General features: G+C 41.6%; 1 protein-coding gene across 1 annotated transcript in view; it reads left to right on the plus strand.

The window, feature by feature from the left end:
* Window positions 1-526: 526 nt before the first annotated feature.
* The window catches only part of ERGIC1 (endoplasmic reticulum-golgi intermediate compartment 1), a 58400-nt gene continuing 46570 nt past the window's right edge, over window positions 527-12356 (plus strand). Inside the window, exon 1 of the mRNA XM_035902480.1 lies at window positions 527-1088. Within this exon, the coding sequence (XP_035758373.1) occupies window positions 1087-1088 (2 nt within the window). The 5' untranslated portion in view covers window positions 527-1086. The remainder of the gene's footprint in view (window positions 1089-12356) is intronic.

Below are 12356 nucleotides of genomic sequence, written 5' to 3' on the forward strand. Positions count from 1 at the left end.
TGGCTCTCTGACGGCTGGGGAGCCTGCGCCCCGGGTTTCGGAGTTTCGAGCAGGTGTGAGTTGTGGGATTTGGCCTTGCTGCAGGTCCCATGGGCCATGGCGATCAGTTTCGGATACCAAAGCAGAAGTGAAAAAAGAGCGCTGGGGCTCAAATAGAGCTGAAATAGTAATTGTGGATTCATTTTCCTGTTGACCCATTCCTGAACCAAAGATTTGTAACTTCCCAAATCCATAGATGCCATGGGGAAGATGCACAGATGAGTTTTCTCATCTAGGTTTTACCAGAGCATTAACACTACAATAAAAAATACATAGGTTTTTGGGAATTGAGAGATATAGTTATTACTTGATGCTTCTCACATAGGACCATCATGAACCATACATTTGCACCCCTTTGAGATGACGGGGAAGTGGTGATACTGCAGTCTTTTAGTTCTCCCAAACAAAAGTTGTGTATTGCATTTTTGCTGTAATTCTAAATCGGGCCTCTCATTTATACAGGCTGACAGGATCTTGTATGTGATCCGTGGGGCACTATTGAACATGGAGGCAGTTGCTTCTGAGTGAGAACTTGCTGAAGCTGGAAACAGCATCTGCTGGATCATGTGGGATCTGGGGCCCAGAGCCCCGTTTGTGCTTTTGTGTAAAATTTGGTAGAAAAACTCTTCTCAACTTTGGAGCCATTCTGCCAGCTGCAAATCCCATTGCCATCTATTTTCAGACTTGTACAATACATGAACAGTAAGGGATCTTGGGCTGTGGCTGTCACTTTGCACTAGCAGATAACGAAAATGTTATTGCAGATGTCTTTGAAAATGTGATTCTTGTTGGGTCTCAGAATGTGCATGTGGAAACACTGGCTCATCCAAGAGTAATCATCTCTAAGAGACAGCACTAGTGCTTCACTTTGGAATGGAACAAAGACATTAAGTAAAGGCTGAGTTGCAGAGTTTGTGTTAATGAGTTACAAAAATGTAGAGGCATCAGTTCAGATCTGCATTTTAAAGATTCAGAATTGCAAATAATTTCTTCGCCATTCAGAATGGAGGATTTAGAAATAGACACTTCGAACCACCTTCTCAAATAATGTAAGCTTACTGAAGTTCAGCTTTTTTGCAAAGATGAATTTTTTTAAACGACTGCCATTGATAACAAGGAACTTCATATTTAAAGGTGCACAGAAACTATTGTCATGTGCAACAAACCACTTTCCTGTTTTAGAAACATGAACAGAGTTCAGGACCAACATTTTTGCAAAGGTTAGAGCCTATCTTTTAGCTGTTGTGGTTTTTGTTCATTGTGCAGTTGGTGGAACAAAGTCTGCTGAGGTTGGAAAATCTTACTGTTGTAGGTAAAGTATGATGCATGCATTAAAAAAATGTACAGTTACTTCCTGACAACTATAGAACATACAATACAGTTACTCTTAGAGAAATAAGGTCATCACCTGAGTGAAGAGGTGATGCTTTTCATTACGTAAAATGGAAGGTTTTTCTCTTGGAGATTTCAACTCTGAATGTTCTCTTTGGCAGGTACAGTTCGGCACCCTGTCTTGAGCACACACTTTGAAGTGGGTGTATGCCTCTTAGATTACAGGGTTGGATTGTTAAGAAACTTTTAAAAGTGCCCCTACATATCTTCTAGTGTCCAAAATTCAGAGGTTCCAAGTGGAAAGGCATTGTGTCCTTCTGGAGGCCACAGATTTTACAGGTCTGTTGTTAATGCCTCTGAAGAAATCACTGTTCTTAACTGCTCTGGTAGGGCATTTGGGAAGGCAAGTTCTTATTTTTGTTGTATCCTCCCCTCACTTAGGGCTTTTATTTTTGATATTTTAGAGTGGCAGGACATTGACAGCTAACGATAGTTGTAGAGAGGGGCATAGTAGACCAGCTAGAAGTTTGGCACTCGAGCTCTGTTTCAACACAAAATAGCTCTGGGAGGAATAGGTTGCCACAGTCTCATCTGGAGAAGGTAGACACACAAATGGCAAGTAATGAGAGCAGCCCATGACCAAAAAAAGTCCCTGTTCTTCACCGACTAAAAGTCAAAGAAAGCATTTCTGTCCATGTGACTAAATCTCTTTCCTGTCTCCTAGACTTAGGGTTCATATTTGGCCAGACTCAAGAACCCAAAGTGCTTGAACATGTTTCTTGGAAGTTTTCTCCATGGGTCAGAGTCTGAGCCATATTGGTTGGTATCAGATATGGAAGTAGCTTGTTTTGTTACTTGTACTTTTTGTATGATACTTTTTTTTTTCTGTAGGACTTATGTTTTCTTGGCTTATCAATGTTTCCCTTTGCTAAAATAAAATGCATTTAATTTATAAATAAAATAATATTTTTACAGTAAAGTAATTTCAAGTGAATAATAATTATTCTGTCCCAAGTACCTTTAGGGGTTTAACAATACTTAGTACTTACCTAATGCTTTTCATTTTTCAAAGCATTTCATTCGCACTAATCTCTACAGTCCTGCTGTGATGTTGGTAAGGAACCAAGTTTTCAGCTTCCAGATTGGAGCCTTCAGTACAGGTCTGTTCAGTGCATGTCACGAGACACCAGCCCTCCTACAGAACTACTAAATCAGTTTGTATTTCCGGAAGGCCTGGTTCTTTCTTATTTTTTTAAAACCTATTTGGCTGCAAGAGAGAGACAGATTTTTCCTTGTTGCCTGTCTCCCTGGTTTGTTAGAACTTGTGTCAGCAAAGCAGCTTCATACCTATTTGATTGGGGATTTTGAGTTATACTGCTGGAGCTGAAAGGGTATTGCCCCCTTGAGCCTTTAAGACCCAGTGTCACCTGTGTACTGGCAGCATCTGTGGATGGTTAAAATCATAATTAGATTAAACTGTAAGCTTGGGTCATCTTGAATGGTGGTTGTGGGCCAGAAGGTTTCTCACATGTTGTGTGATCCTGTTAGCAGGGAGGCTTAGCTTCAGCAGCGAATGCTGGTGCTTAGACTGCTGTGGTGTTGAGAATTACAGAAGTAAAAATGAAGTGACTCCTGTGCACTGGACGTGGTAGAGAGAAACGTTGCTGCAAGTTCTCTTGAATCTGTTGGCTTTTCCTGGCATCTGCCTATTTGCATGAGCTTTAACTGATTAGACTGAGAAAAACTAAAATAGACCACCCTGAAATCAAGTTTTTGTTCTAATTGTGGGCAATTCTCAGTTGTGCCATGGCCACTTTTTTGGCATAGAGTGGCAAATATCTGTGAACCCTTATTTTTATATGTAACTGAAGAATTCAGAATTTATTTCCCATGTTTAATCATTGTGATGTTTTCATTAGGGTTTTGTTTGGTGTTTTTTGTTGTTTTTTGCAGCTTGATAATGTGAATGAAGTAACAGTATGTTATACCTGGATTTTGGAGGTCATGGGAAAGGATCCAGGCTTAGAAGGGATTTAGATTTAAATGCTGATTTAGAGTGGAAGTTCTTTGCAGCAAAGACTCTTATTCCATCTGCACAGTACAACGGGCCCCCATTGTCAGCTGTTCTTTGGCACATCTGTGATAAATGATACTTTTTACATGGGTATTCTGATTCAGATATAAACAACATTTTTGTTGCTTTGGGACACAGGCAGGTCTATGTCTTTTTTAAATCAAATTGTCCGGTCTTAACTGAAGCTGACACACTTCCAACCTTACTGCTTTTAGGAGAGGCGGTATGTTTGGTTTTAATTTAGACCTAAGAGTTGTGATGGCTAATTGGCAAACTGATGCTCAAGACATCTGACCTGGCACAGTTGTGAAACCGGTGATACAGACTGCTTCAGTAACATCAGGGAAGTCTGTCTGTCCGCCTTCGATTCCTGACCAGATTAGTGAGGGCAAACTGGTAGGCAATTTGGAGTCTAACGAGAAAAATCTTTTCGAAGCTAAGCAACTCCTTGGACAACAATTTCTCATTCACTTGTGAGCCGAAGGAAAATAGCTTTAATCTAGTCTTCGGGCTTAAGAAAAGAAGGGACAAAGCTGTCTTTCATAATCATACCATTTTTCTTTCAACAGGTTTGTGAGGGTCACGACTTAAAATCTTTCTGTAACCCCTCAAATCTCACTTAAACTTGTATGGGATTTGTTCAGCCTGCATTTGAACATTTGCCAATTTGACTACGTGATGTTTTGGCACTGCCTAATAAATATCAAATGTTAGTGGAAATGTACATATTTGCTCAGGAGTTTTAATTTAGAATCTCTTTGTGAAGTCTCAACCAGCTCCGCATTTCTCATCGGATCGTGGTGCTCTGTACTCCATCCACCCCCTTGCTCTCTCCCAGCGTGTTGTTTAACTAGCTGCATTAACACACACTAGTTCATTTGGCAAAATCACTCGCTGAACTTACTCTACAAATGAGCTCACAGTGCCTCTCCTATAGATGGTACACGGTGGTGATAGCAGCGGGTAGGTGTGTTCTTGGCTGGAACAATGTGGGGAGGACAAGAGAGAAGAATAAACAGCTAAGGCTGGCTGGTACGGCTTCTCCTGATTAGTTATGTGTAGCAGTGGCATATCAGAAAGGTTTGCATGTGCCCTGTACGAAGCTGCGCATGGTCACGCTCACTTCCGCAGCCATAGACGTTGCCACTTGTATAACGATTTTCTTCAAAATCTTAAATCCTGTATGTGATTGAGCTGGTACCCATTGCTTCCTAAATTAAAGACTGTGTTTATAACTAGTGGCTGTAGTGTTGTTCTGTGTCGGTTAGGTAGTTGCCTCTCTGCACTTTAAAGGGACCTGCAGTTTTTCTCTCTAGCTACTGAAGCCATAACCCTTCAGAGCGCCTGGTTAACTCTGCAAGCGTATTTTCAGCTTGAACTGCAGCCACATCTGGCAAGCGTGTTCCACTTCACATTGTGCAATGTCGCTGGTAAACAAGCCTTCCGAGTGGTATTGCTGCCACCTGATGTAATGACCAAAGTTGGGTTTGGTGCCAGGCAGTACCATGACTAACTTGGTTTCAACAATAGCCCTTTGAGGGCACCTGAGAAATTATTCTGCAGTCACAGCAGTCAGATGGGCAAGCAGAGTTGTACAGACGGGGGCTGTTGATGTTTATGCCACAAATAACTGATTATACATAGCGTGCACGTGTGCAAAGATTTCTTCCTAAGTCTCCCTAATGCATTATTTCTCTTAAAATATAGTTCGAGTAGAAAACTTTTCCGAAGTACAGAAATATTAAGGTCTGGCTTTGTAGGAAAGTTTTGTATTGTTCCTTCTGAACTTTAACTGTCCTCCTTCGTTCACTCGTTGGTGACACAGATGCTTTCTTCATGCCATCATAGTTCATTGCTGTGAAAATGACTGAATCACACTGTAAACAGACTTGAAGCAATACCCCTAGCGTGGAGTGAGAAGCTGTCGAAGTTGTTGAGCTTGTATTTTGAAGTGTGCATGTGTATTTTTTTAGGCATGTAATTCAAATGGTGGAGGCGGTGAGAAAAGAATAGTCTTGCAATGAAAGAAGAAATAGTAGCATCATCTGGTTTTTTTTGTCTTCTATCCAAGCACAAGCCCTGAAATGTTGTCTAGGTATTCCTGTACTGAGCCAGATGCCCCCAAAATGGAAAACTTGTTCTGCCAAAAAATTAACCACAATTTTGCCACAATCTACAAAATATTCCTTGTACTGAAATGTTGGAGTATTTTAGTAGCGATCATAGGAGACACACACCTCAGTAGGGACTGCGGTTAGATAGATGGACAGCGCGACTGGCTGCATTTGAATTGTGTGTGTTTGGATGTTTGCTTTTTTGTTTGGTTTTTAAGACTGTTTCCAAATGAGTTGTATCTAGTTTAATCCAGAGAAGCCAGAAAGATTGGCATTTAACAGAAGAGTCTTCAAAATACTATGTTAATGTAGACAGGCATGTATTACTACTAACAGGATTTCAGGCAGTTGTGGTTGCTTAGTGTTTATTTAACAGTCATACCCTAAGGCAGATCACTTGCCTCCCTAATTGCTGTCCATTTCTGTAGACCACTGTGTGCTGTGAATAAAACAAGGTTGGAGAGCCTGCTGAAACACCAGTGCAGCCAGTAATGTAAATATGACTTTGTGTTTTCTGATAAAGGCGCGGTCTCAGAGCCTCACTCGGGTTCCCTGTCACTAAATCAAATGTGACCCTACTGAACTGAAATCTGAATTTGCTTGCTGCATTATAACAAGTTATGTCTGGACTAAGAAACACTGGTAAACCTGGTCCCCAACTATGAATTGCAGCTCTATCTTGGGCCTTTATCCGTCACATTTTTTTAGTGGGGTAGCATCAATACGGATGTTTCTTGGAAACCGAGTGAAAACCAGGAACTTCACTTGGAAGCCAGATGATACATTTGACTTGTACTTGCTTGTAGGTGATCCAGTTACATGCAACTAAAAAACAGGACTGAGCTGTAGAAGCACAGAATTTCTCGTCTCCTTAGACTGGAATGTAAATAGGAGAACCTGAGTTTGTCACTGCAAGTTTGCTGATATTATTAGTTTAGACACTGGAAAAGTGCAACATATTTGAACCCCTGCTGCATGCTGTGGCAAAGGGTATGGGTTTTGCCCTTAAATCTTGTGTATTCAGAACGGCTTTTGTCCTACAGAAATTGCTTTGGAGGAGAAAGAAGACTTTATGTTGTGTGTATATACAGCATCAAGTCAGGGTTCTGCTATTCTTAACTCTTTCCAGCTTCAGGCAAGTAGCAATCCCTTTCTGAGCCTCGGTAACCGATCTGTTTCAAGGGGACCTTACTTTGTTTGCTCACTTTGCAGAGCAGTAGCTGAACAGTTTTTCCTTGGAGTAGTTTTCTTGGCCTGGTCCAGCATGAGATGGTGAGCATAGCGGATGTCTAGGAGTTTCCCTTATTGACACGGAGAAATCTCTCTGACATGGAGTAGGGTATGGATCGGCCTGTGTGCTTTTGAGGGAAGCCTTATGAAGACGGAGCTATTTTCTTCACCCCTTTTTTTTTTTTCTTCTCCAGATGTTATGTTTGTTCATGCTGCTTTGTACAAATCTTGGATTTGTGTGCTGTCCCTAGTGCAGCTGGGACTTAAACCTTTCAGAAAGCAGCATCCACAAATAAAATTTACACGGTTCTGATGCTGAATTAATCTTACCAGATCTTGTTTTAATGTGTGTAGCAGTACAAGACAGCAACAGTCTAAATGTTTTGTGATTCCCAGAAACTATGGGAAGGACTATGGTACAACTCTTTTTTTTTCTTTTTTTTTTTCTTTTTTTTTTTTTCTCTCATAGTTGTGTTCTGATTTTGCTCTGAGTTGTGTGTAGGTAATTTCTTGGAAATCACAGTCCAAGTTTGAGTTTTGTTAAGTGTCTGATAGATATCAGGACTTGTGTCTGTGGGGAGGGCTGAGAGTTGGCTACTGAGACCAGTAGCACTGGCAATACTGGGAGCCAGCAGCTGTGGGGAGCAAGATGGAGCCGGAGGAACATGGCAGGAGGTAGAGGAACCCTGAGCTGGTAGGGCTCAAATTGGAAAAGGGAGAGATGTTCAGGACTGGGGGGCTTGCAAAGGAGGGAATGGGTGAGGGAAGGTGCTAGAGGAAGTGTCTGAGGGATCGATGGTGGGAGGCGCTGGGGTGTACTGGGGAGCTGCAAGAGCAAGAATCTGTGAGCTTAAGGGGGATGAAGGCTCTGTGACAGGAAGGGTTATAATCTACTTATTCAAGTATCTGAACAATTTACTTATTTTGAGAAGCAGCCATACACGTTTAATCCTATTCCCCGTTCTCTCTGTCTCCATTCTCTCTGAGTTCCAGAATACAGTACTACAACTCAAAGTGCAGTTGTTCTTACCTACAGTCCAGTGAAGGGCTGGATCCCTTTAAATGCCAGTCCCCTTACTTGAACATTTTTTCTTCGTGACACTTTTCTCCTGCTTTGATGAAGCAGAGTATAGTTTGCTCACTTTATTAAAAATACATTTCTCTTCCATCTTTCATTTTGACACCTGCTTCACTGCCTAAAAGGAAATAAAATGCTTGCTGGCAAGACTCCACCATTGAGTATTTGAGATTATATATACTTTCCTCCACCTAATTACCTTTGAAATATGTTTGAGTCTAACATCTTATTTTGCAAAAAAAAATGTGATATACTGCTCCCTCTCTTTCATTCTTCGGTGCCACCTAAAATAGTTTGCACTTTTGGCATATTTCAGCAATAGTAATTGCTGTGTATTCCTGGGCAATAGAGAATAAGCTTCTTATGCCCTAAAAGAATAAGAGCACAAAAATTTAGAACATGGTTGACAAAAAGGTGTTATGCAGGACAGCATGATGGAGTGGGGGTGGCTGGCAGAAGAGAGAAAACAGGAAAGCTAGCTCCTTGAAAAGAAATAAATCTAAACGGGAGCAGAATGTATTCGTTACTTGTGCTCTCTTTCTGTGGGAGTGGGGATTCATAGTCTTTTTGTCCTACAAATAAATGGGTTTGGGTGGGGTTTTGGTGTTTTTTTCCTATACAAATCCTGTACCTGCTGAGTAACTAGTAGGCCAGATGACATAATGCTGCAGAGGCTGATGCCTCCGACGTTCTCAGCCCCTTTCCCTAAATGCCCAGTTACCCAAAGGCTGGATTATATAATTAATGATGGTCCTCCTGGCTAACCTTGTTTTCTTGCCCTTAGTACTCCTCCTTGTTTCAGAAACTTCCTCTGTTAGTTTCATTATGTTCTTGGAACTAGAATTAAGAGGGAGGAGCTGGCTGGCAAGGAAATCTATTCCTGCATTTTATTCCTGGGTTTAAAAGTGGGGAGAGTCAGCAGGTCAAAAAAAATATATTATGTGGAGGATCATGTGTTGAAAACTGGTGTGATGTGAGTAAAAAGTCAGTCATACAGAATTTGAGAATTGCAGTCTTCACCTGCTTGCAGTACCGATAAACTAGTATGGAAACCACATTAGCCCTTCCACCTTCTTGTCCAGTTCTTCAGATATCAGAGCTTGCTCAAAGTAGTTCAGGACTGAACAGTTTCCAATGTCATTTTGAGGCCTTGAGTTTGTCCATTAAAGCTCAACTTCTGCAGTATGTGTGTTAATACCCTATTGTGTGTAAATGAGGACTAGCTGATTACTTAATGATGTTTGTATACTATCTGCTGTTACGCAGGTGTTAATCTTATAAAATGTGTTAATAACTGCTTGGTATTTACAAGTATCGGCGTATTAGTCCTCCTTTGAATCTTTATTTGCATCTCAAGCTCATACTCAGGGCCAAGCTTTGGTAGCTGTATATTCAGCGTTTACTTTCCTTGTGAAACTTAGATTAACAGGATCACTTACTTTACTTTCCACATGCTTTGAAGTTTGTGTCCCAATTCACAAAACCATTCCTGATCAAGATTGTAAACATGCACTCCAGGCACAACCCTATTACTGAACCAAGGCTTAGCTCTTGCAGTACGCATCCAGTTTGTTTTCGTAAGCACATCTTCCTGGAGCTTTCCTTGTAGAGACCTTCAAAGAAGTTGGAACTTCGACTGGAAGTCCTTCATATTTCTGCAGAGTTTTCCAGTTGTAGATTTCAATGCGCTTGATAAAAAGTGGGCAAATGTCACCAGGTGCCACTCTAAAAAAAAGAAGCTGAAGAAGAAAGATGTAATTGACTGGAACAGAAATTACACAGTGAGTCAGTACCGGGAGCTGAACAAAAGTCAGGTCTGTTGGCTCCCACTGCTGCATCCCATCCACGGGATCGCAGTGTGGCTGTCCCAGAAGCTGTCCTGAGCTGCTCTCTGCACATTATGTTCTCATCTGCTGTCAGACAGGAAACAGAAATTTCATTTAAACAAAGAATTAACAGTTGCAAAATGAAGCGCTCGGAGTCAGCAGTTCCTATTTTCTTCCCCTGCTGCTGACTTCTTGCCATTGTTTTCCCACTCTGTGAAACAGGGTGATAGATTTCACCTGCTTGGTTGGAAGAACAGTTACTACTTTTTATCTGTGCTGAAATGTATAGGAGCTAAGTGTTCTTGCAGAGTTGTCAGAGCAGGTGCTTGCCTTTGGATGGGAAGAAAAGCAGCATGATCTAAAGAAAGGATTTTAGAATGAAATCTTGAGCTAATTATTTCTCCGTAAAAATAGAAAGATCAGTGCTTCCAGTATGTCTAGTGGAAGGTGTTAGAATAAGGCACCTCTACTTCCTTTGGACTGTTTAAGAGAGAATTTACTGGTCTGTTGAAATTCTTCTTTCTCTGATAGATCTGTGGAACAAAATTCTGGATTTTTGTCCAGAACAGGTACAGCAAGGACCATAAGAAGTTGAAAATGAGGGAGGCAGTTGCTGCTTTTTTAGAGGTTTTACTTAACAAGACATGCTGTTCTTGATGTTTCCCCAATTAAAAAAAAAAATATCCAAGAGAATTAGTTCTGACAGAACTTCTACTCTCTAAATCTTGTAGTTTTATTTTAATGCTCTTTCCCGTATGCCTGAGAGGAGACCCTCTTGCATTCTGTCATTACTTTGGGGGCAACACGGCGCTTCAGATGGCTTCCCTCTCTCTGTTTAGAGGTCTCCAGTCCTCTTACTTGGGGGTTGCATCTTCTCTCAAGCTCATGCTTCCCTAGTTTAAGGACTTGCTCCAAACTGCTTGTCAGACCAGATTTTTTTTTCGTAGCAGCTTTCAAGCATCTGGAGTACATAATCCAGCCCACCAAATTGTTGCACAGTCTCCTGTGTCACTCGTCCAGCCGTCTGCTCATTCCACTCCTCTCTCCCAGGGGAGTCTGATGATGTCCAGCCCCTCTCTGGGTCACGAGGCAGAGGGGAGTCCTGCCCCACTTGTGCCTTTATCATCGTTGTCCCAGATACTAGCTGTTCTCCAGGGCCAACTTCTTTACTGTTTCGATTATTTCAAATACCCTGTTGTTAGGCACGTGGAATGGGGTAACTGGTCTTTCAGGGCATCTCTGCATACCCTAGGAGTCAGCCTGCTGTTACACTGTTGAATAAAATCAATTCAACAAGTGAAGAGGTTAATCCTTTTCTCTCTGGTCCTGGTCACAGGAATTCTAGGTGTGGTTTTAGCAACGGTGAACAATAAAAGTCCCCCCAACAACTTCAAACAGGATTTATTTATTTTTTATTTTTTTTTTAAGTAGATGGTCATTGGTAATCAGCACTATGTGTGCAAACCTGACTCAGCTATGGTGGTGGTTCTACCTTTACATTTCCCCTCAGCTTGAACAGTCACAATGAAAACTAAATTGGTGGGTTTAGGTTTATCCATTATACAAAAGCTTTGCTTTTAAAGATCTTACTGTGAGTGTCTGATGTGCTTTGTAGGAAGGAACAAAGCCAGAAAGGTACGGTCTGTGTTAAGGGTACCTGTCTGCGTTTGGTGGGGTGAGGGCGTATGCATAAGCCTGCTTGGTTTTATTTAGAGTTAAATGGCCTCTGAAGAGGTTAAAAGCTACTGCAGTGACTTAACCTCCAGCTGAGTGCCTGATGGCTTGTGCTTTGAGTTGGTGTGGTTGGCCTGCTCCTACTGCCCAGCTTTCAAAGGCTTTAAGGCAGCTTTGTTGACAAAGCGGGATGAATTGTCCCAAGTCATTATTTGAGAGCAGTGACCCAAGGAAACAGCAGAACAGCTGCTGACAGTTCAACAACTTTTTTTTTAAGCTCTTAGCCAAGTGATTTGATTTCTTGGTTTAAAATCTTCTTTTCTTCTAGTAGCATTGGAGTATTCCATATGCTTTCTTAGTTTCTCTTTGTTTTTCTAGCACCCTGTAATTTTTTTTTTTTTTAATACCTGTCTTAATTAAAGAAGCACTGAAAGAGAAAGTCCTGGGGCAGCAATTTCTTCCCTTCTTAGTCTAGCAGCTACAGCCTGAGAATCTCTTTTACTTCATGTTTGTGTTGTGGAACATGGGGAGGCGGATGGGGAGTGCCAGTTACTGGGTGTTTCAGTGGGTGCTCTCTGTAAGCCAGCTCTTTTCACTGAGTTGCTTCATGAAACCTCTAAAACATGTTGGCGAACACAGACCCTGCAGTATCTTGAGCTGTTGGGGAGGCAGGTTTTCTCTTACGCGCTTTGTACTTCTGATTCTTAAGCTTTGGTTAGATGATGGACATCTCTTTGCCTGAGCAGTCAGCAGATTGCAAAGATACAAATACTCCTTGACACAAACCAGCATGCCTTGGTGGGAAGGTGTCTCTAGAAATACCAGTGGGTACTGCTGGAAGGGTGTTTCCCTTCTGCCATTAGTCTCCAGCCTGAATGATCTTGCTCTGACAACAGTCTCTCCACAGCTTCCTTTTGATTCCATGAATTCACACAGAAGATACCCAATATGGCCTCTTTTTTCCTCTTTCCTCCCCCCCCCACCCCCCC

Source organism: Egretta garzetta, unplaced genomic scaffold (genome assembly GCF_000687185.1).
Source record: "Egretta garzetta isolate BGI_Z169 unplaced genomic scaffold, ASM68718v1 scaffold209, whole genome shotgun sequence".
Classification (NCBI taxonomy): domain Eukaryota; kingdom Metazoa; phylum Chordata; class Aves; order Pelecaniformes; family Ardeidae; genus Egretta; species Egretta garzetta.